The sequence below is a fragment of the Pantherophis guttatus genome, chromosome 1 (genome assembly GCF_059756535.1).
Source record: "Pantherophis guttatus breed Tessera chromosome 1, ASM5975653v1, whole genome shotgun sequence".
Classification (NCBI taxonomy): Eukaryota; Metazoa; Chordata; class Lepidosauria; order Squamata; family Colubridae; genus Pantherophis; species Pantherophis guttatus.
Genome location: NC_142063.1, coordinates 278,340,130 through 278,363,962, shown reverse-complemented (window position 1 = coordinate 278,363,962; position 23,833 = coordinate 278,340,130). Strand labels below are relative to the sequence as shown.

The 23,833-nt window shown below is 35.1% G+C and overlaps 1 protein-coding gene across 1 annotated transcript in view; it reads right to left on the bottom strand.

The window, feature by feature from the left end:
- Nucleotides 1–23,833, bottom strand: part of RYR2 (ryanodine receptor 2) — a 279,138-nt gene that overhangs the window by 7,912 nt on the left and 247,393 nt on the right. Inside the window, exons 86-101 of the mRNA XM_060692369.2 lie at nucleotides 20,398–20,478; nucleotides 20,094–20,182; nucleotides 18,360–18,488; nucleotides 16,867–16,971; nucleotides 15,957–16,038; nucleotides 13,140–14,443; nucleotides 12,710–12,777; nucleotides 12,100–12,247; nucleotides 11,278–11,364; nucleotides 10,050–10,268; nucleotides 9,035–9,165; nucleotides 7,800–7,842; nucleotides 5,711–5,844; nucleotides 1,777–1,837; nucleotides 1,177–1,323; nucleotides 498–632 (exon numbers count right to left, since the gene is read on the bottom strand). Coding sequence (XP_060548352.1) covers nucleotides 498–632; nucleotides 1,177–1,323; nucleotides 1,777–1,837; nucleotides 5,711–5,844; nucleotides 7,800–7,842; nucleotides 9,035–9,165; nucleotides 10,050–10,268; nucleotides 11,278–11,364; nucleotides 12,100–12,247; nucleotides 12,710–12,777; nucleotides 13,140–14,443; nucleotides 15,957–16,038; nucleotides 16,867–16,971; nucleotides 18,360–18,488; nucleotides 20,094–20,182; nucleotides 20,398–20,478 — 2,963 coding nt within the window. The remainder of the gene's footprint in view (nucleotides 1–497; nucleotides 633–1,176; nucleotides 1,324–1,776; nucleotides 1,838–5,710; nucleotides 5,845–7,799; nucleotides 7,843–9,034; nucleotides 9,166–10,049; nucleotides 10,269–11,277; nucleotides 11,365–12,099; nucleotides 12,248–12,709; nucleotides 12,778–13,139; nucleotides 14,444–15,956; nucleotides 16,039–16,866; nucleotides 16,972–18,359; nucleotides 18,489–20,093; nucleotides 20,183–20,397; nucleotides 20,479–23,833) is intronic.

The window sequence follows — 23,833 nt, the reverse complement described above, 5'->3', positions numbered from 1 at the left end:
AAAAATGAATATCAACCATCTAAATGATTCTTAATCTAATACTTTGCCCAATTCAATAAAGTTAACTGTTTAGAGGCCTATACTCATATGAAAAACACCAATGGCAGAAGCAGCGCTACAATTTGAGCAAACTTCTGTTATTACATGACACTTCCATTAATTTACAGAATGTAACCACAGTTTGAGAGACAGGTTGATATAGTTGTTAAAAGCACCAGGCTAGAAACCAGGAAATTTGGAGTCCATTCCTGCCATAGGCAAACAAGGTAGCAGTTACTGTGGGTGACTCTCTCTCAGTGGAATATGACATTATACCTGTTCTTGTGATAAAGCATTTGTTGAATTTTGTGAAAATCTATAAAGAGAATTCTGAAAGGTTGCGTGGGTTGCTGCTGTATCCCCTTGTATTTTGTAAACAGAAACTGTTTCCACTCTTAAAAATTTGCCCATTTAGAATCATATTAACAAATTAGAAGAAAAACTAAAGTAAAGTTTACCGTTAGCATATCATCACATTTCATATCTGGCATATCTCCATCTTCACTCTTATTGTAGAATTTTCGGAAGAAATTGAAAGCAACTACTGTGTATAGATAAACTACCACTGCCAGTAATCCCACAGTTAGTACAAGCTAAAAAAAAAAAAGTAATAAATTAATGAATATTTTGGAGTTCCTTGATTGTAAACTTATTTTCTAAAAACCATAAGAACATCAATGTTCATTTGATTTTTTTTTATTTTATTTTAAACAATTTACAAATTATGTGAAGAAAAGCAAATACTCTTCTGCTGCATGGGAGTAATTCCAACTGAATTTGGGTGGGGCTTACTGTAGTCTTTAAATGAGAAAAATATATAGACAATTGTATTACAATCGTGCAATTGAAATCATGACAATTTGGGAGTAATCTTGATTGAAAAGAAATAAACGTAGATCTGAGTATACCTAAATGTTATTATTAGATCAAATGCATTGGGAACCTTATAGAAATTGAGTCAAAAGTAGAGTTACAAGTAGAATTCAGAGTTTATTACATTTCCTCCAAATTTTTAAATAAATAATTGTTCTCTGATTTCTTTCATGGTTGGCATAGTTATATAACTGTTCCTCTTGGTAAACCTTATTTTAAAGGGTGGCATTTCACAAAGTTAATGACAGAATAAAGAGGTATTACCTGTTTCCCATTGTGGGTCACTGATGATAGAATCGTTCGTAATGTTTTAAATCCCATTGCTATGTCAAGGAGGTGTGCAGCAAAGAAAAAGTTGTTGTAATGACCAAGGACTGACATGATCATATACCAGGCCAGGTACAGAAAAGACTTTAGAAGAAAAGGAACAAAACAGATTTAAGAAAAAAACACACAGTCAGATAAAAACTTCTTCGTACTGTAGCTGTAATTGTAACTTCCAAACAAACTTTTTTATCAATTTTTGAAATAACGTACATTTTTAACTTGAAAGAATAAAACAGGTAATGCATTATGTAAAACACATGTCTTCATAATAAAGGTGTGCATAACTTTATTATCTTAATTCCGTGCTTCAGTTAAATCTCAAGAGAAAACAACATAAGGGAAATTTCCCCATGAGTGTTACTATTACTGTTAAGACCCAGTCATGTCCTTAAGGAATTTGTCTTTTCCTGGAAAAATTTAGAGAATCCATCAATCCTATTTATTTACCCATAATTTTGGTGAAGAATTTTGAAAAGCGATTTAAACTAGTTCTTTTTTAGTACTCTAATTAATATTGACTTGATATTACATACTTACATTATCAGTGAAAACAACACCTAGTTTCCACATTTGATACTTTACATCAATAGAATTCAGCCTGAAAGAACACATATAAAAGAAGAAATAAGATAAAATTAAACATGGAAAAGATGAGTCATTGATCATTAATCACTAGGTACTTTGTTAAATGTAGGCTAATTGGAAATTTTGAAAAAGTTTCAGAAGCAGTAGCAAAATACTTCTATATTATAGCCAGAAAAACAATATGCATTTGTATTCAAGGTTGCCTCAGGCTTTACTTTTTAGGAAACAAACCATGTATAAAATCTTGAAGCAAAAGAAGATCAGAAAAAAATTCAATCTGGGAAAAATTAAGTAACAGATGTGGCAAGAGCCTAGAACCACTCATTGGTATTACACAAGTTTATTGATTCTTGCCTTCTGGGTAATAGAAAGCACTAATTCATTTCAAATGGTTCCTTACACTAAACAGAGAACACTTCCAGGTTTACTCTCTTCTTTCCCTCCCTCATTCACTGAAGCACTAAATCTAGATTACAGCATCTAGATTACAGCATACAGTATATTAAGATATATGTCTTATTTTCCTAGACCATGTCTAGACCAGCGTTGGCGAACCTTTTTGGCACCGAGCGCACGGGGGAGCGCCGGAAACCAGAAGAGTACCTCCCTGACACACATGTGCACGCCGGAAAGCTAAGCATCTGGTTTCTGGTGCGCGCATGCACGCCAGCCACCTGGTCTTCCGGTTTCTGGAGCGCATGCATGCGTGAAGACCAGCTGGCCAATGCGCATGTGCGCGCCAGAACCCGGAAAAGCAATGGGCAACGGCTGGCTTCCCCGGAGAGATGATTCGCCATCACGGGTCTAGACTTACTTTAGAATAAAATAGAATAACATAGTTGGAAGGGACCTTGGAGGTCTTCTAGTCCAATCCCCTGCCCAGGCAGGAAACCCTACACCACTTCAGACAAATGGTTATCCAACATCTTCTTTAAAATTTCCAGTGTTGGAGCATTCACAACTTCTGCAGGCAAGTTGTTCCACTTATTAATTGTTGTAACTGTCAGGAAATTTCTCCTTAGTTCTAAGTTGCTTCTCTCCTTGATTAGTTTCCACCCATTGCTTCTTGTTCTACCCTCAGGTGCTTTGGAGAATAGTTTGACTCCGTCTTCTTTGTGGCAACCCCTGAGATATTGGAACACTGCTATCATGTCTCCCCTAGTCCTTCTTTTCATTAAACTAGACATACCCAGTTCCTGCAACTGTTCTTCATATGTTTTAGCCTCCAGTCTCCTAATCATCCAGTCCCCTAATCCAGTTCCCTAATCCCCTACTTATGTGACAGTGGATGCTCTAACACTGGAAGTTTTTAAGAAGACATTGGACAACCATTTGTCTGAAATGGTATAGGGTTTCCTGCCTGAGCAGGGGGTTGAGACTCCAAGGTCCCTTCCAACTCTATTATTCTGTTATCAGGCATGGTACAACTGATTAATGGAACATGTTAGCCTCTTCAGTTCAAAAGAACATGATTTTAGTTGATGGGTCTACTCTAAGGACTCATGCTGACAAGCTAACCAATGATAACAGCTATTGTTTTGAGAACTGTGCATTGCCATTTCTCCTCAAAACAAAAACAGTGGAAATAGAGTATTATTCTAGTTCTTGTCAGCAGTATTAAAGTGTAAAAGTGCAAGTCATAAATTGCTCTAGTAATTGAAAATCATATACTGTACTTTTTGGACTATAAGACGCTCCGAAGTATAAGATGCACCTAGCTTTTGGGGAGGAAAACAAGAAAAAAAAATCTGCCTCTACCTGTCAGCAATTTGCCTCCTTGCAGCAAAAAGCAAACAGTGTGGTCAGCTTCAGCAATGTCTGATTTAGCACAAGCAGCTGATTGGCAGTTGAATCTGCCTCCCAGAATACCTCCTATCAGCTGTTCCAGACTGTGGGGATTGCCGCCGCCCATAGCCGCCCATCACCGCTGTCACTTATCACTATTTTTGCCTCTGCGCATCCCGTTTTTGGCCTCCATGTGTCCCATTTTCAGCCTTCATGCATCCCATTTTCGGCCCGTTCCAGGCAGCGGGGATTGCCACTACCTATCCCTGCCGCCTGGAATGGGCCAAAAATGGGATACACGGGAGGCTGAAAACAGGATGCATGGAGGCCAAAAATTGGGTGCACGGAGGTTGTGATAGGTGACAACGGTGATGGCTGGTGGCAATCCCTGAAGCCTGGAAGAGGCCAATCCAACCGCCAATCAGCTGCTCATGCTAAATCAGGCTGTGCTGAAGCTGACTATGCTGTTGGCTGCAAAGAGGTAAATTGCTGGGAGGCAGAGGCCCAAGAGTGGGGGCTGGTGGGTGGGTGGGGCTTCAGCAATATTCACTGTATAAGATGCACAGACATTTCCACCACTTTTTGGGTGAGAAAGTACATGTTATTTTCCAAAACGTATGGTGTGTGTGTGTGTGTGTGTGTGTGTGTGTGTGCGTGTGTGTGTGTGCATGCGCGCACATACATATATACATATATACATACATACATAAATACATACATATACATATACATATATATTTGCTAAGCAATGAGTTTCATTAATTTATTTGGCATAATCCTTCACAGATGGAATTAAATATAAAAGGTATAAACACTAACAATAATTTGTCACAATGGGCAATCCCTGATAAATATTCAGTATGCAGTATGATAAGAATCCTTTATTTGTATTTAGTTTATAGGAAATAGAGCTGAGCCTAGTTCATTAGTTTTAAAATGTCGTCTCTCCATCCCTACTCCCAGTTTGTGAATGATATCTGTAATGTCAAATTTATGCCCAAATATTACTTTACAGAGTGTTACACTGGGTTCATTGTTGTAATCCTGATAAATAATGGCATATATCATATTGGAACATGAGCCATGGTGGCGCATTGGTTAGAGTGCAGTACTGCAGGCTACTTCTGCTGACTGCCGGCTGCCTGCAATTTGGCAGTTCAAATCTCACCAGGCTCAAGGTTGTCTCAGCCTTCCATCCTTCTGAAATGGGTAAAATGAGGACCCAGATTTTTGGGGGCAATATGCTGACTCTGTAAACCACTTAGAGAGGACTATAAAGCACTGTAAAGCGGTATATAAGTCTAGGTGCTATTGCTATACAGAGTAACAGGATTATTATTGACAGAATAGGTATTAGACTTGCAATGGAGGCATGGTGAACTGTACATATTTCTGTGGAGAACTGACAACTGTGGAAAAGACCAAATAACTGGTGAGTGGACTGGTGGTTTGGAACTTCTTTGGAAAAGGAGACTGCTCTTTGTAAGGAGACTGCAGGGCAGCAATCAACCATGGAATGGAACACTGAGAGATAAAGGAATTAACGATCAAACTCACAATCACATCAGAGCCTTCTGAAGACACTAAATCCAGTAGTCTCACTTCTAATCCATTTCTGAAACTGTTTATTTAACTATCTTAAAGCTATCAGATATCTTCAGAAAGGTAAGTTTGAACAGTTACCTGGTAAATGTATCTTCATTTCTGAGCAAAAGAAAAATTAACTGTAAATTTAAGAACTTAAAGAATTTGAACTAAATGGCAAAAAGCTAAGTAAGATTTTGAACCAAAGTATTATTTTATTATGAATATAGTTATAAAAATATTATTTTCAAAAATCATTATGAAAAAAAATAATTGTGGGGAAAATAGGAGGAAGAAGGAACATAATGTATGTTTGCTCCCTTGAGTTATACCATTCTATATTTCACAAATTATAGCTTCCCATTCCCATAAATAAAGTATGTTTCTGACGTGTATGCACACTTACATTTTGGAATAATTCATGTTCATATTAGAAAGAAGGCTATAAGTCAGACATAAGAAGCAAGAGAAATGTTAAAGGTTCAACAACAAATGAAGCAACATTTTAAATACTTACACAGCTGATAAAGAACTATCCTTTTTGGGTTTCTTTTTTTCTCGAGCATCACTGAAATCTAGAGCAGCCTTGTCCATTCCCAGCAATTCACTGATTCGGTCTTTGCCATAAAACTCTCCATATTTATCCATAACCTGAAACAATATAGTAACATTTTTTTTTCCTTCTGAAATGTTATTTATCTGAACCCGGGTTTTTACAGAACCCTCATCATACAGTGATTAAGGTGCAATATTTTTATATAAAATTCTATATTTTTAGATACCTCTAACTTTGATAATGGGGCAAAGAGGATCAAATTAGAAGGATCTTTGACCTGACAAGTTATAGGTTGTATACCCCAATGGTTTGAAGAGAACTTGTAACTGGATTGCAGGATCTTCTACAATGAGTAAGAAGTTAAATGCAAACAGAGATTATGTGAAGAGTCAGGAAGCTTTTTATCTTAGATTTGCTGGCTCTAAATTAGTCCTGCCAATAGGAAGGGTGACAGAAATGAAGAAAGGAAACTAATTTGGGAAGAGGCAATACCCTAATTTAGGATCTGGCAAGGAGGAAAAAGAAGGAAGGCAGAGATGGAAAAAGGCGCAGAGACAGAGAGAAAGAAGAGAATATAAGAGTGATTAGAAATAGCAGGGAACTTCCTCTCTTCCCCAGCTTAATAAGTGTTGAGGAACAAGAGGGGAAGAAGGGCAAACATAAGACTTTGTGCAAAAAATACTAGAACAAGTATTGTCAGCTAAATCAATAGGGTGTGAAGAGCTGGCAGTTCATCTGTGAGAGAAGCTGAGAAGCAATTTGAAGACTTAATCCAAGAAAATAAAGGTGCAAAGACAAGAGAGAAAAGAGAAAACTAGACTGAAGACTATCAGCCAGGAAGCCACTACAGGAATGATGGCAGAGAACATTAGAGTGAGCCCATTTTTGAAGATGCAGAAGGATAGCTAATGTGTTTCCAGATAGTTAACTTAATTACTGTACATAATATATAGTTCCTCTTATATCAGTAGGCATATTGCTTACTTTCTAATTATTATTATTGCATATAAATTATTCTAATTTCTAATTATTGCATGTAAATAAAAATGTTTTTAAAAATCCTTTGTATTTAAATGTGGGATATTCTTTTCCTTATTGGATAGCCTGGGGGATGGCAAGGGGAGACATATCTTAGGACTTCTTCTGTTAGCAGAAGTGTGCAAGATAAAATATATTTTACAGGAGCTGGAAAATCTCTAGGAAAAGACTCATCTAGTGTAGCATTAATGTTATAGCTGATTAAAAAGTATCATACCTCTTTAAATCACAAACCAATAATGATTCTGAACATAAAAGTACTATCATCTTATTGAGCAAGCCTTGTTCATATGACTGAATGTATGTTGGTTTGAAGAGAGAATGAAGTCAAACATAAATGTTTTAGCTCCATTTATGCTGACTCATAAATAGAGCCAACTCAACTTTATTTTAATCTAAAACACTAGTGCATTGTTTTTAAAATGCAAAGTAATGTATACCCTCTTCTTATTTAACCACCATAATCCATTCCTTAAATCAGAAACAAAATAGTTGGACGGAGAGGGGGAGGGAGAGCATGAAGATCACCAGTTGTTGCCACCTCATTTAGATGAAGTTCTTTCTCTTGCAGCTATATGTGGTGTTACTCTCATTCCAGTGTGTATTGTTGTAAGGCAAATTAAATTGGGCTTTAAGTGTGCATTGGTTGGAAAATGATTTTTTAAATTACCATTTTATTTGCAAACATTTGCTAAATGAGGTAACCATTAAACTCCGTGAGGCTGGTCAACACTGACTCAAACATATACACACAGACACAATCAGCACTTTAACAGAGACTTAGTAATAGTCACTGAGCAATGAACATGCACCATAAGCTTCATGAGCGGTGCACTCTGTTTGATGTAAAATTGAGTGAACGATCCCAGTATAGGTACTCAATATGGATAAGAAATCTGATCATATGAACTCATAATTACAACCAATAATGGCAAAAAATAATGTAGGTCAGAAATTAGACCAAGCTATTTAAAACTGAAACGTATAATTCAACAATAATGAAAGACTTTACCTTTCTTTTCACAAACTTGTCCCAATAGTTATTAGGAAAAGACCTATGATTTGAAAGAAATTCTGTTTAAATGTAAGTTATTATTCACATCAATAAACATAGTTTTTTCTGAACTCCAAATTTACAGAGATCTTTCTTGGATGTTCCAAGTTTTCCTGTAAAGGGACTTACGGAAGTTACAATTTCTCACTGGAAAATAATGCTCAGTGGACCAGTTAGATAATCATTTAACAAATACAACTAATGCAATGCAAGTTCATTTTTTTCCTTCCTGAAATTAAAGTTCAAGATTAAACTGATACCAGTTATTTCCTTTACATTTTTTTATATTTTATTTCTTAAATTGCAACTAAATGTCCCTTTTCTCAAACATTGTCCAGTTACATAGGCTGATTGACTTATTGCATTACTATCAAAGGCATCAAAAATTTGAATAAACTTATGAATTACTTTCAAATCTGAAATCTGATACCACATGAAGTCCTCATTTTTTATAATTCTGGATAAATAATGAAATCCCACATAGCACAGCATTCAGTAGTACAGGAAGCTTAATTTGCTATCTGCTTGGATGCAGAATTGTACTGGTAAACATTTGTCTGGTAAATGTTAAATATTACATTAAGCCATTAAATTATGTGTAAAGATAGATTATTTTTAATTATATCAATTGCACATTCATAAATCAGATCAACGGGGAGATATAAAAAGCTTTGCAAGGAAATTTAAGAATAAATATATATTTAAGATTTTACAAATTTCAGGGCAGCTAATAAAATATACATTTGTTAATTATATAAAGGTGTGCATTCTCAGAATCTAAAGATAATGCATTAGAGGATTAATTTTGCAATTTTCTGAGCCAAGACTTGAACAAAGTAATTGAAAGTTGTGAGAAATCCAGAAAATAATAATTGTTGTTTACAAAAGATTTTAAGGGATGAAATATAAAGATAATTTATTATTGCCACACATTATCATTTTTTAATCTACATAAAATCTACGTAGTGTGAATTTTTACTGCCACAATTATACTAAGTGCATACTTAAACGCATTCATTTAGTGCTTGTTATTTTCAAAATAGAATTTCATACTGAAATATACCTAGGACAGCTATAGCTGCCTCCACTTTTGCAATTTGTGTGTCCCAGATGTATCCAATAGCTACTTATTCCTAATAAAATTAAAAGTGAAGTATATAAACTATGAAGCGTCAAAAAAGATAAAGACTCACTGTGTATTGATGACAAGTCTGTCCCATTGTCCCTTAATATCATCCTCTGAAGGCTGTTCTGTAATATATAGCCCGTCAAATTCCAATTTCCTTGCAACTTCTTTTTCTCGCTTAAATATTACCAATGGAACCTGGAAATAGAAATACAAAAAGTTGTTTAATTCACTCGGAGCAATTAGTTGTTAACTGTATCTGGATGCTGAGAAAAAAGCAAAGAACTGATAAACTTACATACTTCTCTAAAGTAAGTGCCATTGCCCCTGCCCTTTGGAACAGCCCCTCCGCCCCTCAGAGATGAGGCAGGCCCTGTCTCTCTCCTGACTTCCTTGGAGCCCACAGCCATTAGGTTACTTAGCATCTTGCAAGTCCTTCTTCTGCCTTTCTAACTTGAGTTTTATTTTCTCTACTCTTGTTTTAATTGCCTCTTAATATAATGCTTATATACAGCTTTTATGTTTTACTTGCATTTTACTTAGTTGCTTTGTGGGGAAGATAAATGTTTTCTGCATTTGATATATCAATCAATCAGTAAAATAGTACGTACAAAGACTTTCTCCCAAAAAGATGATATAATCCGGTGAAGAGAGATTGCAAGGGTGAGGAAAGAGAAGAAATTTAACTGATTCTCCTTTCCCACTGCAATCTCCTATTTCATTTTCCACACTACTTTAGAATGTCCTTTCCAAAAAGTGTTTAGAAGCTATAATGGACTTCAACAGGAAGGGACAATTACCAGTAATCATTGCTTAATCTTCTTGTCATTAACAGGTATACAACAGGTGCACAAAATTAACCGTGCATTTCTCTAGTATGTTCTTTCCAACAAAAAGAATTACAGTTTTGACTTGTTTGCATTCACATTGTTGACATAGTTACTTCTTCTGACAACAACCCAATAAAATAAAATACACACACATACACATAATGAGTTATCAGAGAGAGGGAGACAAACATAAAAATAAGTCCAAGGGAATTAATAGTCCAGTAAGCAGAAGTGACATTCTTGTTCTCTTACTTTCAGACAGTAATACCCAATGATGCAGAAAAAGGAAATGACAGTGTGTAAAATTGCTAAAATGCGGAGTGTAGGTTCCATGTAGCCACTGCTTTCTTCAAGGACATAGTGTACTGTGATGATTCTATGAGAAGGACTTTCTAGGCTGTTTAGCTTCATTTTCTCAGCAGTATTAACTACTTGTATTTCCTTTTCTTCTGTCACTGAAGATGTAGATACCTGTTGAAGAAAATTTGACGGAAATATCACATTTCTACAAGCTACACACAAAAGAAAAGGACTAATGGGTGGAAACAGGACTATTCCAGAGGTAGATCATTGACATTTAACAGCAGGAAGCCTTGAGCTGAGATTCTGCCAGATCTCAACCCCTCAATTTCTTTCTCTGCTGGCATTTCTTATTTTCTTTAGTCATATGCTATTCAAATTTTACAAAAAATCCTCAATTTACAACCATTCTGTTAGTGACTATTCAAAGTTACAACATCACTGAATAAAGTGACTTATGGCCGTTTTTCATGCTTACAACCACTGCAGCATTCCCATGGTCATGTGATCAGAATTCAACCGCTTGGCAATGTGATTATCTTTTGTGACCTTCTGACAAGCAAAGTCAATGGAGAGCCATATTCATTTTACAACTATGTTACTAACTTAACTATAGTGATTCATTTAACAACTGAGGCAAGAAAGGTCATAAAATGGGGCAAAACTCAATTAACAACTGCCTTGCTTAGCAACAGAAATTTTGGACTCAAATTGTGGTTGTAAATCAAGGACTGCCTATATTTTCAAATCGTATCTTTAAACAGTATTCACTGCTCTACAAAGCTTAAGTATTTTTAATAGTGTTTTAGCCTCCATCAGCATCTCCCCAATCATTACATGTCTATTCTTGCCTTATAAAATTATGGTATAGATTGCGCTGATATTATAAAACCTAGTAAAACTTTGTTGATTTATAATCTTGGAATACGGAGAAATGATACAGAATAAATTAAATCACCTTTAATGCACATTTGTGCAGTAAATACATATGCTAAAAGTTGTCTACATAAGCAAGCCCTAAATTCAGGATATTATGTCAGAATTTTACACTACAACATAGCCTAAGAGAGTAAAATAACTGATTATGATTATGAATAAACACTTTGAGTTAAAAATCACTTAGTTTTTTATATGTTAATTTCACATCCGAATGATAAAGTTTAAAGTATGAAGGATTTACCTTGTAGAACAAAAGAATGAAATTAATGGCAAATGCAACAAATAAAGCCAGCATCCTCATATTGTAAAAATTCCGAGCAAAATAATTCTGGAAAAACAAATAATTTCGAATCAGTTTTACGTAATAGTTAATATATACAAATATATACAAAGAAACTGAATTAGAAATCAGGAAACTGAGTACTAGTCCACTCTTAGACACAAAAGCTGGCTGAGTGATTTTGGGCTAATCTCTCTATCTCAGCCAAACCCACTTCACACTGAAGTTATTATAAAGAAAATAGGAGATAACATTATGAATTGTATACAATAAAGACAGGACGTAAAGCTAACAAATAAATATTCTTAATAGCTAGTTACGCTTAATATCTTTATCGTCTCTACATAACTTGCAGAATGCTATTCTAAATAATTACATAAGAAGTTTTCCACTTCTAATTATTCACATAATTTATGACAATTAAAAGTACTTATCTAAATTATGTGTATTTAATGTTTAAAGGATTGTATCTGAACAGTGTGTATATTAAACAATGCCAAATTATACTAAAATGCAAATAAGAAAGTAGAAACAAACAATATTTTCCCATCTACGGTACATATTTCATGTAGATGTTTGATAATCTGCAATAAGGGAGAAAATATCCAGAAATGGTTTGGCATTCCCTTCCCAAAGAATTTTTTGTGAAAATAAATAATGTCTAGCTTTGGAATAGACATAGACATAAAAATGAATTAAGCTGCAAATATCAACATTTAAACAAGTATGTATACAAAATGTACTATGTGGAATTCTTGTCTATTTTAATTTTTAAACCCTTACAAGGACTTTCTGTTGATATGCAATAATTTTTTTCCAGAAGGCAGATTCTTGCAATTCTAGTTCACCATGCCTATGTTTGTGACGCTGCTTTGGTTTCTGCTTTCCCTTATCTTCTTTTGTTTTCTCTTCCTTTTCTCCATCTTCTCCCCTGTAGACACATATTTTCCAAAACTATAATATCAGTCAATTAAAATTTAATATCTCAATGAGGAAAGAATCAACTGTTGCACCATGGGAAGGAGAGGTATTTTTTTTCCAAGGACACAGGTATGCTAATAGTTGAACAAAGACTATGAAAAACGTACGATATATAAAGAGCGCAGAAAAACTAATAACAATAACCATTTTATAATAAAATTAAAATGGAAAAGAATATTGTATTAAAAAGTAAAAATATATTACAAAATAAGAGTGGTATAATTCTAGGTTACAAACTCCTACAAGGTTCCTCAAGTACAATAAATGTAAAGTAAAGTAAATATATACAAACAAATTGTTAATTTATACTGCATTACAAAATTTAGAATTCTCATGAACATCCTTGGTGTTTTTTTCCCAATAAGGTCACAATCTTGATGAAACTATTAATTCCAAAAGGAATAGGACATACTCTGCTTTTTCATGTTCGAATTTAGTATCTTCTCTTTCATCTTTTTCACCTTCATTCATCTTCTGGTCCTTGAATAAATAAAAATAAACAAGAAGAAAACATTATGACAATGATCCATTTTCAAATTATATGGCATAACACAAAAAAAAAAAGGTTATTGCTACTACAAAACCTTTAAAAATACATATACATTCTATGGCTCATGTAGAAAATAAGGTAACACATTTTCACTTGAAAATGATTCTTTCATTTTAAAATTGAACCTAATTTTTAAACCCTTACCATCTTGAAAAACAATTACCTAAAATTACCTAAAGATTGTAACCCATTTTAAAACAAGAAAAACTTTTTAGCTTTCATTAATTAAACCAGCTTTTAAAAATGAAAAAAGAGAGTTAAACAAGACAGATAAATAAACCAGTATTTGTACCTGTACTTTTTCTTGCACATCAGGTAAAGGGAGTAAAGAAGGACTGCTCAACAAATCGCTCAACCCTGCATTTGGATTATGTGGAATTAGTTTATACTGTCCTCCTTCTCGTTTCAAATCTAAGCCAAAAATATCTGAGAGGAGGTCAGTATCTTCAGATAGAGCTTTGAGGTCAGTCAGGTCTTCTGCAGGCAAAGCTGCTTCGGCTGGCTTCCTTTCTACTTCTTCTCCATCACCACGGACCTCATCCTGAGTAGGGTCAGGCATGTTAGCTAAAAGTTCAGCTACTTTAATTTTCTTGGCTCCTTCAACAAGGCTCCCTCCAAGCAGCAAGCTGTACATGATTTGAAAGAAGCCTCTGAAGACGCTCGATAAAAAATGCATGAAACCCATTAAAATGGTCCAATAGGAAGAAAACAAAGCCATGACCATGTCCTTCATGGTCATTTTTTTCATCTTCTTCATTTGCTTCTTTATACTTTTCATGCTTAACATTTTCATGAGAGTCATTATGTTATGCCTGAGGGCTATTAATGCTGATGTGATTGTCACTAGAGAGAAGAATCCTATTCGGGGGTCTTGATCTTCCAGCTTGTCATTTTCATTTTCTTCTTTATTCATAGACCGCTCGTTCAGATCTGATTCTGAGATCTGAGCAGCCAACTGCATTTCAAAGATGGTATCTTCACAAAAATTAACAAAAAGTTCCATTTTTTCCTTTTCCCCTCCTTCGTTTACTACATCAAAAATAAACTGCCTCTTTGACTCTTTAACCTGAGGTTTCTCCCACTGCGTCCGACTTGATTCACTGATCTCAAAGTAAACTCGTTCAATGCGCTTTGCGCTGCCCATTATTTCTATGCGTCCTAAAAACGGCTGGAAGTAGTTGAGAACACTGTCTGCCAATTCAAGGAAAGTTTGCAGTCGCGTATCATGGGGCATGTGCTCGGATAAGTTTGTCAGCAAAACAGCAACGTTGAAGCCAATGTCTTTAGCTGGCTCATGAAATCGTTTCACAAATTCCTCATAGTCCAAAGTTTCATTCTCATCTGTTTCAGCACAGGAGAGCAGAAACTCAGTTTCCGATTGAGTATAATGTTTGTGGCTCTCCATCGCTTTGTGGAAATCTCTCTTGGAAATAATGCCCTTACCATCTGGATCATATTCTTTGAATGCATCAGAGAAAGTTAAATCCTTCAGTTTTAGAAACATATCAAAAAACTTTAGAATCATTTCTACATTGTTGAACGATTCCACCAGCATGTCAACCATTTGCTTGCCGATTGTTCCATTCACAACATTACCTGAATGAGGGAAAGTGCATCACTAATCTTATTGAAATGACTGACTTACTTTAAATTGTCTAAGTAACACAAAGAAATATTATAAACATTGAAATTATACTACAAATCTGAGGACAGCAATATTGTATTTCTAAATAATATTTAAAAACATTTAGTTAATATTTAAAATTGACCAAACTTGAAACAACCTGTATTTTTATTTCAAGCTTAAAAGACAAAGTATTTTACAATTGCATTACATTACATTTCAACTACTGATGCTCCCATTTCTCTGTTCTGAATTACAGAGCGCATATCATGGTTGATGGGCTATCAGGAGCTGTTGGTGTGTGGAAATGGTCATAGCTGGTGGTCAGTCGAACCCAAATGCTGAGAATCAGCTAGAGATTACCCATCTTTCTGTACGAACTTTGTGGTTATATCTTTATACAAACATACCCTGACAAAGAAGATGCACAGGAAAGGGAAAGGTTTATCATGCTCCTATCAGCTTAATCAGCATCGGTTCCAAGGAATTGGAATTTCTTGTTTATACTCATTATAATTTTTGTAGGTTGAGAGAGCACAGTTCAAAAAAAGGCAAATGGCTTGTGTGGACACTTATCCATGTGTGTATGCTCACCAACTACACTAGCCGGATCAATTTTTTGGCTGACGGAGGGAATTATGCCTTGTGGCAGACTGAAGGTTTCAGGGGTTGCATATGGTGCACAGATTACAATTGGAGATAAGCTTTTATGAATGCAAGTATCACTATTCCTTTATTCCAAGAAAAGCCTTTTAAAGAAAGCTTTTTCCTCTGAAATGAAGGGAAACTTAATTTGATCACTCAAGATCAGCATTAGTAAAGGGCCTAAACTGGTAGTCCGCTGGAGAATCAAAAGCATGGTAAATTAAGGGGATCCAAAATTGCAGTCAGCATATTCCTGAGCATTCTACTTTATAATCTATCACCACCATCTGCTAGATATAACCCAATTCCCTTCTGTCTATACAGTACTAAGGTTACAACAGTATGCACTGTAGATCTGACTATACAGTACTATGGATTCCCACATTATTATTTTGCAAATAGATCTGTCTTTCAGAGAGGAATTGTTTCACAGTATTTAACATCCTTCCCCACCCTTAATTAAACTCTAGAAAGATTAGAATGTGTTTCATTTTTATGTACCTCACTAAATGTAAATGCATTTCATTTTTATGTACCTCACTAAAATCAGAAAATGTTATCATTTTTAATCGATTACCAGAGTTGGAATTTTTCCACAGAAATTTATACAAATTGGCAGGCTGCATACTCTCTCAGCCAACTTGCTGATATTAATCATGTGTTTGCATTTCATTCATTGACACTACAGTAGGGAGGAAAGTATAACCTCTTTCTTCCCTCTTGTGATCCTAATAAATGTGGATTTTTAAGATATATTTTGCACTAGGAATAAACACCCCATAGGTGCAATTTGAAAAATAATTTAATAAAATGTGTTTAAAATTATAATTTGAAACTTACCTTCCAACATAGATAGCAGCATGACCACCATGTCTTTCTGAAGGTCCATTAATTCTTTCAGTAATTCAATTTGACTAGAATCCTGTCAATATAAATATAAGATTCCCAGAAATCTTTTTTATGCTGCAAGGAGATAAAATCTTATTCCTGCCTTGCCACAATTTAAAAGAAAAGAAGAGGACAGGGATTTTCAAACATTCCTTTAGGAATAATTCATGTGAAATTATTTACATTAATTTCTTCAGACTCTATATCTTGAATCACCCAGAGAACAATAACCTTTCTCAAAAAAAGTGACAAATACCAAGAAGTCTACCAGATTTAACCCCAATAAAGCCTATCTTTGCCACTTTCTGAATCCTTCCAGGAGTTCTAATTTTTATAGTTCTGCAGTTGTTTTTCAAGAGTTCACTAGGTTATATATTTCTCCCACTAACATCTAGCAACCTAGAATTAAGGAGAAATTTCCTAACAGTGAGAACAATTAACCAATCGAATGGCTTGCCTTCAGAAATTGTGAGTGCTTCAGCACTGGAGGTTTTTAAGAAGAAACTGGGCAGCCACTTGTGTGGAATGGTATAGGGTCTCCTGCTTGTGCAGGGGGTTGGACTAGAAGACCTTCAAGGTCCCTTCCATCTCTGTTATTCTTTATTTCTGTTATCTTTTTAAGCGCTGTCCCTACTAGAAACAAGTATTGAACTATTTGTTCTTCTCCTTTGGTATAAATCAAATTTCATTACCCGTAGCATAATACAATCCAGTTGCCTCATCTGTTTTAACAATCAGTTCCAAAGAGAGTACTAATTCATGGTGTTATAATATTACTGAGGGGCATTTAACTGAACAAACATTCATTACATTTTCTTTAATTAAACAGGAGTAACCATTTACATTAAAAATCATTCTGTACCTGAGAGAGCTTCATCTGCATGTGGGCAAAGACATGAAGAAAACCAACCACAGCATCCCAAAGCCTGCTGTGTGCAAGACTCTGTTGATTACCTGTACACGGACCCTGAAAAAAAAACCCACAACAACCTCAAAGAATAAAGAGCATACAACAGAAAAGTCACTAGGAGTCAGGTGGAACATCAATGTAATGAATTATTATTGTGAATATGAATCTAATGTAAATTTATCTTCTGCCAGTGAACTGTTATTACAAAGCAGCAATCGAGCCAAATAATAACATGTTATACAACATTTACACAAAAGTTGTTTTTCATCGATTATGTATTTCTAAATTCAAATCAAGGCCATACGGATATTCTGTGAAAGTCAGCCTTTCCAATCACCTCAACAGGAAGGGCAACTTCAATTTGGCATTTACCCAACCAAATAAAAGGCCATCATATTATACAGATGGGTTCATTTACATGTGAAGTATACAGATGTATTTGTCCATTTATAGCTAGAGTCAGAAATAAACATTACATTAAAGCAACTGTTTAATTTATGCAAGGGACAAAAAAAATCTGCAATCGTTGTACTAATTATCTAAGTCAAATCAAATAAAAAATGTATTATGGTCAAAGACCAAGACAAAGTGATCTAAAATTTCCAAATAAAATAGCACTGGTTTTAAAGTTTGTATTTCCCAAAATCGCTAAATCTTAAAGCTCACATACATACACACACACACACACAAATATACAGCGTAAATATTAATAAAATAAAAGGTCATAATCCTCTTTGATTTTTAAAGATTTAAGCACCAGGGGGACAAATTGGTTTTGTACTTACTCTATTCATCATGTCCATATAGCCATTATAATTAGTTTTAGAGCTTTGGGAGTCAAAACCTTCTACCAGGAATGGAACTCTATATAATTAAATTGTATAAAGCTCAATGGCCTAAAAGTTCAGTATTAATTTTAATGACTGTGTGTACCTGAGGAGTCCCAATAAGGATGAAAGCAGTTGTAGTCTGCTTCCTGGTGGCCTAATACGTAAAACCATAAGAATACGTAGTGCAAATGGTCACTCTAGGATGGTACACATAAAATGTTAGTATGACTGACTGACATTAGATAACAGATCTAATCTGAGAGTTTAAGGATGGTACACATAGGAAGGTGTATACTATTTAATAATTTGAAGAAATTCTAGCAGTTAGATAACTCACTTAAATTACTTAATTAGCACTCTTAAGTAATTTCAGTGAGTTATCTGCCTGGTAGAATTACTTCAAACTGTTAAGTGGTATTCATGTTCTTTGGTGCATTTTAATTAGAGATTATTTTCATATTGTTCACTTTGTGGAAATTAAGAGGTCACCACTTGCATACCAGAGCCTGCTCCTCTTCCTTCGTTGATAAATATGTTATTCCCAATTCATTTATTAGATTCCTTTAAAGGTCCAAGAGAGAGTCATGAAATGACATGGAAAAGCAATTTATTTACCTGAATATATTCTGTAAGAGTATTGAAGACTTGCTTTGCAACTTGAATAGCTTTAGAGAAATTACGTTGTCCTTGTTCATCGATAACTTCCTTTCCAGAATAATACCAATAGAAATCACTAATTGATTCCTAAAAATGAAAGAAGGAAAAGATAAAGCATATGATCTCACTATTTTTTCAAATAAATATGAATCTGGCAAATTTGTTAAAAATTGTTCATAAATTCTCCAAAACTGTGAGACAGATTAATATTACAAAAATATCCTCTGTAAAGATCCCATCAGCCTTAGAAATTCAAATAAGGTGCACATGAATCTTTTCATATAGGAATCATGAAAACTCAAGATTGAAACTTCAACTTTCATTTGATTTTCCTGATGTTACATTCTTTCCTTATCTGGTGTTATGTAGGAGAACACAGAAAGCAAAAAGGGGTAAGGAAGGATGGGAACTAATGCTTATGAAAATTTTGTACAAACATGGGAAGAGACTGGATGACTGCTGGAAAGAATTTTGCAAAGGGTGTCACCAATGTACCTAGGGCAATTAAACCTTTTTTCCTTTTACTGCTTTCTTGTTCCTATATTTCTAGTACCTGTGTTTCCCCAAAAATAAGACCCTGCCTTTTTTGTGTGTGTGTGTGTGTGTGTGTGTGTGTGTGTGTGTGTGTGTGTGTATGTATATGTATATGTATATGTATATGTATATGTATATGTATATGTATATGTATATATATATTGATTTATATGCCGCCCTTCTCTGGAGACTCAGGGCGGCTTACAATGCATTAAGCAATAGCCTTCATACTTTTGTATATTTATACAAAGTCAGCTTATTGCCCCCACAAACTGGGTCCTCAATTTACCTACCTTAGAAAGGATGGAAGGCTGAGTCAACCTTGAGCCTGGTGAGATTCAAACTTACAGTAATTGCAGACAGCTGGTGTTAATCACAATGTTATCAGTCTGCTGAGCCACCAGGCCCCTTTTTGAGCCCTGAAATAAGCACTTGGCCTTATTTTCGGGAAGGTCTTATTATTTTGGGGTGCATGGAGCAAGCGGGGATCCTCTTGCTGTCCTACCTGATTTCCAGCTCTGTCTCCCTAATCCTAACCAGACGAAATGGCAGGGATCGGCTGTGCATGTGTTTAAATATTTTCGGAGGGCTTATTTTTGGAGGAGGGCTTATTTTTTATATATTTTAGAAGGATAAAGAAGAGGAAGTAGGCATTATCAATCTTGCTTTTTGATATAAAAATATTCCAATGTGGAAAAATATACATAACAGTGTTAAAATTAGCAAAATATTATAATAGTATTAAATGTGTTTGTGTGTGTGCGTGCGCGCATGAGCATGCACGGGGGGGGGGGGGGGGGATAAATAGTTTTTTCATTTTTTCCCCCTACTTTTACTTTTTTGATCCAATTTCAAATTCGGGTTGTTAAGGAATAATTGTGATGAAAAATTTAAATCATGTTTATGTACAGTTTTCCTAATATGAGTATTCTTCCTTTGGAGAGGCAAAGTCACTTAGAAAATTTAGAAAAATATGGATGCTTATGTATTGCATAACTATTCTCAACTAAGTTTGAGAATTACTAATTAAAATGTGAAACTGAATAAATTTCTCTGCATTAAAGCTTTAAAACCTACTAATTAATACCCATACATTTATTTTGATTTTGCAAAAATAATGTAAACTTTAGTGAAACCTTACAGTGAGTGATATTTTACCTGAACTCTCAATAAATAATCCACAGTTGATATGATAATGTTGACAGTTGTATTATTACCAGTCTGAGTTCTCAAGTAATTCTGAAAACCTTGGAGAACAGAATGAGATGGAGTTAACATTTGTCCTAATCTCAAACTTCCTGAAAATTATCAATATCATAATATGCTTCCTTTTATGTATTTAACTTTTTCAATATATTAATTATACCTACCAAAAGTATTATTTGGTTTACAAAATTAAGCTTCCGTCGTTATTTTGGTATTTTAGAGCATTGGATGCAATAGGAGGAAGAGGAGAACAAACCTGAATTATGACCTTCACAAAGCAACTGAAGGAACCGGAAGAGGTCACAGGTAAATTCATCATCCTGCATCACCTTTTCCCCTGTGGAAAAGTCAATTCCAATAAGTATCATGACAAGATGCCAAGTAACGTTAGAACATCACATGTAGCACTTGTTGCTTTAAAAATTATAGACGTAATTGCATTTTGTAACATTTTCCCAGAATCAGTTCCATGGTGTTCTTCTTTGGAAGTAGGTATGTTCATTCATTATGCGAAAAAAAAGTAAAATTTGAAAACATATCTCCCAAAAATGTAGCAGCGTGGGCTTGGCAACATTTTATCTTTCATTTGAATTTTGAATTTGTGAACATATAATATTGGGAACCTAATGTTTGATAAGATGCAGGTAAAAAGAGTTACTTAAATAAGGATGTAATCTATAGATAGATACTGGAATAAGCAAGAGCTACTGTAATCAAACTAAATTAAGCTTATTGAAAATTTGCTTAGTTCTAAAATGCTTATTCAGGAGAAAGTTACTGAAGCCAATAAAATAAAGTGATATATCTCTAATATTAAGTTTCTATTCATGAAAAATAAGAATGTAATACTGAATTCTTTAGGATTGCCTTTATCTCTATTTCGAAAAGGATAGAGTGCTCATAGTCACTCATGCCTTAGTCATCTGAATGGGTTACTGAAACCAAATTTCTACCCGAAGCTGCCCTTGAAGAGTATTGTTGTGGCCCGTCAGCGGCCTGTGCAGATTGTAGCTGATTCTGACAACAAGGAGGCTGGTGTGGTGCTGTGCCAGCAGCCTGTGCAGCTGGCACTCGAGTCAGACAATGAGGAGGCTGGAGAAGATGTGGTGCCAGAGGAAGGGATTCAGCCAGGGCCTTCAGAACCTCCAGAAGCTCCTTTAAGTGAAGAGGACGAAGAGGAGGAGCCTCTTCTCGATGCACGGGCACACAGAACTGCCAAAAGGCAGGAGTGGCACCTCAGGAGGAGGTCTCCTCAAGAGTAAGGCTTGGGGCTAATTGGCCACTCCCTTAGCCTATTTAAGAAGGAACGCCGACTGAAGCAATTTGTAGGGAACAACTTTAGTTCATTCTCCTTCGGGTCTGGATTCTCTGCAAATTGCTTCTGGGCTTTCTGCCAACCATAGTAAGATTGTGATTACTTTATCTCTGATTTCTTGTAGGCTGTTAAGAAAGTTTATTAACAGCCTTTGTTTGACAAAGACCGAGTTATTTTAATAAATTAAATTTTGTAAAGAATTTGTGTGTGCTGCGTTCTTTGGGGTCTGTAGCTGGGGCAGAACAAGTATTCAAAAACTTCAGCTGGTATAAAATATGGCAGCACAAACAATTACAGGTGCTGGATGTTCATCATGTGTGACACTTCTACTCCACAAACTGCAATGGCTACTCTGTGTTTCTCTGCACAATTCAAAGTGCAGAGAAGACCGTTAAAAGCCTTCATGGCTTGGGGTGACTTACGTAAGGACCATACAGTATTTCCCCCAGGTGTCTACCCATTCTGTTAGATCTGCAGAAGAGGCATGCAGTCTTTTTTGCTGTGGCACCCACCCTCTGGAACATCAGTCTCCCAGGAATCAGACTTGCCCAACAATGCTAGGCTTTGAAAACTGAGCTTTGTCATTGAGCTTGGAGCCCTGATAGCATGAGTGAGGATATGCCATGGCTTGCTTGAATATCTGTGAGTCTTTTCAACTGCTATTTTTATGTTATTTTTGTCATTTTATTCTTTAGTTCGTCTTCTCTAATTACAGAATAAAAAACAACAAAAAGCAACCAGAATTAAAAAGAACAAAAATAACATTTAAAAAATAGACTCTCTATAATTCAGTGGCATGGTGACCTAGTAATGAAGACACTCGCCTCCCACTTGGAAGGTTGGGAGTTCAATCCTAGATAGCAGCAGATGTTTCTCTTCTAGAGTGCAAAAAAAAAATCTGCTGCGAACTCTGCATAGCATCAGGAAGGACATCTGGCCAGTAAATGCTCAGCTTCATCTAGTCACCCTGACTCTATCCCCAAATTAAGGGATTACAGTGTCGTAAAAAGGAGAATTTTTTATTCTTCATTGTAAGAAGTCCAGAGCCAGGTGAACTAGATGGGTGGGCCTATATATTTACTAAATAAACAGACAGATAAACAGGTTGGCCTATGTAAAAAAACCATCCTCCTGTGTATTGTGTGGTGTGCAATGTTAATGGCTATATATTCAGAAAAAGTCTGAACATACAGATTTAAGTAAAAGTAAGTAAAAACTTTTTAACACATTGCAGTTTAGTTAAAATATTGCCTGTGCCCATGCTACTATTCAATGGCATTATTACACATACAGATGTTTGTTTCTGTCATGGACCATTTGAGATGGGAATATATTTTTAAAGAAGTAATGTGCGGTAGAAAAAACAAATGATAGGTGTTGTGGTAGGTGTTACAGTTCTTGAAAGTGCTTAAATGGCAGTTTATTAATTATCTCTCCTTCCTAAAGCAAAAGGAATTCTCTGGAAATATTTCTGACCATTTCTTTTGTTACACAGATTCTGGATACAGAACATTTGGATTTAATGCATATACCAAAAGCCATTCGATCCTAACCATTTTCTTCTATACCGCTGATTATTTTTTCCAAGTTGTTCCTTATTTTTGTTTTAAGCACCTACTTATTTACAATTATAAATAATTAAAAACTGTTAATCATATGCACATTTCATATTATATATAATGAGAGGATAAAATCTTTTGCGAACAAAAAAGAGAAAGTGTTTACCATATTGCCTACTTGCCAATCAAGTAATTTATGACATTCCAGAAATGCCCTAGAGAATGAAACATATTTCTGAACACTTCAGTGCCACCACTCTTCTTCTATTTCATTTGCGCCTATTATAATAAATGTTTAAGAACGGTCAAGTAAAATAATTCCATTTCATGTGCAAATATGATTAGCATGGGTTATATGCTCATAGATGGCTCTGTTGCTGCTGTAAATGCATTCTAAATTGCAGAAACATATTTTCCAGAAACAGCCTGCAGCTTTTAATACCTTTGGTGTAAAACTGAAAGAATTACCAATAAATATATTTTATCACTCAATTTGTCTAGATCAGAATGTGAATCACTCAATCACTCAATTTGTCTAGATCAGAATGTGTCATATTCTTCTCAGTAACCTCACATATTCTTAAAGAGTACATAATGTTGTGGGAATCCACTGTCAATAATTGAGTGGTGATAGAATATTTCTTACATGGCATCTCCTTGGGATATCACTGATGCTCTGGGATTAAGCCATCCTTTCAAGGATTGGGAGAGGCTAATAGTAGAAAGCAATATTATGAGTCAAGCTGGCTCTTCCCAGTTTAGGCTGAAATAACAAGAAATAAGCAACTCCACCTGAATGGAATGTGTAGTCTATTTTA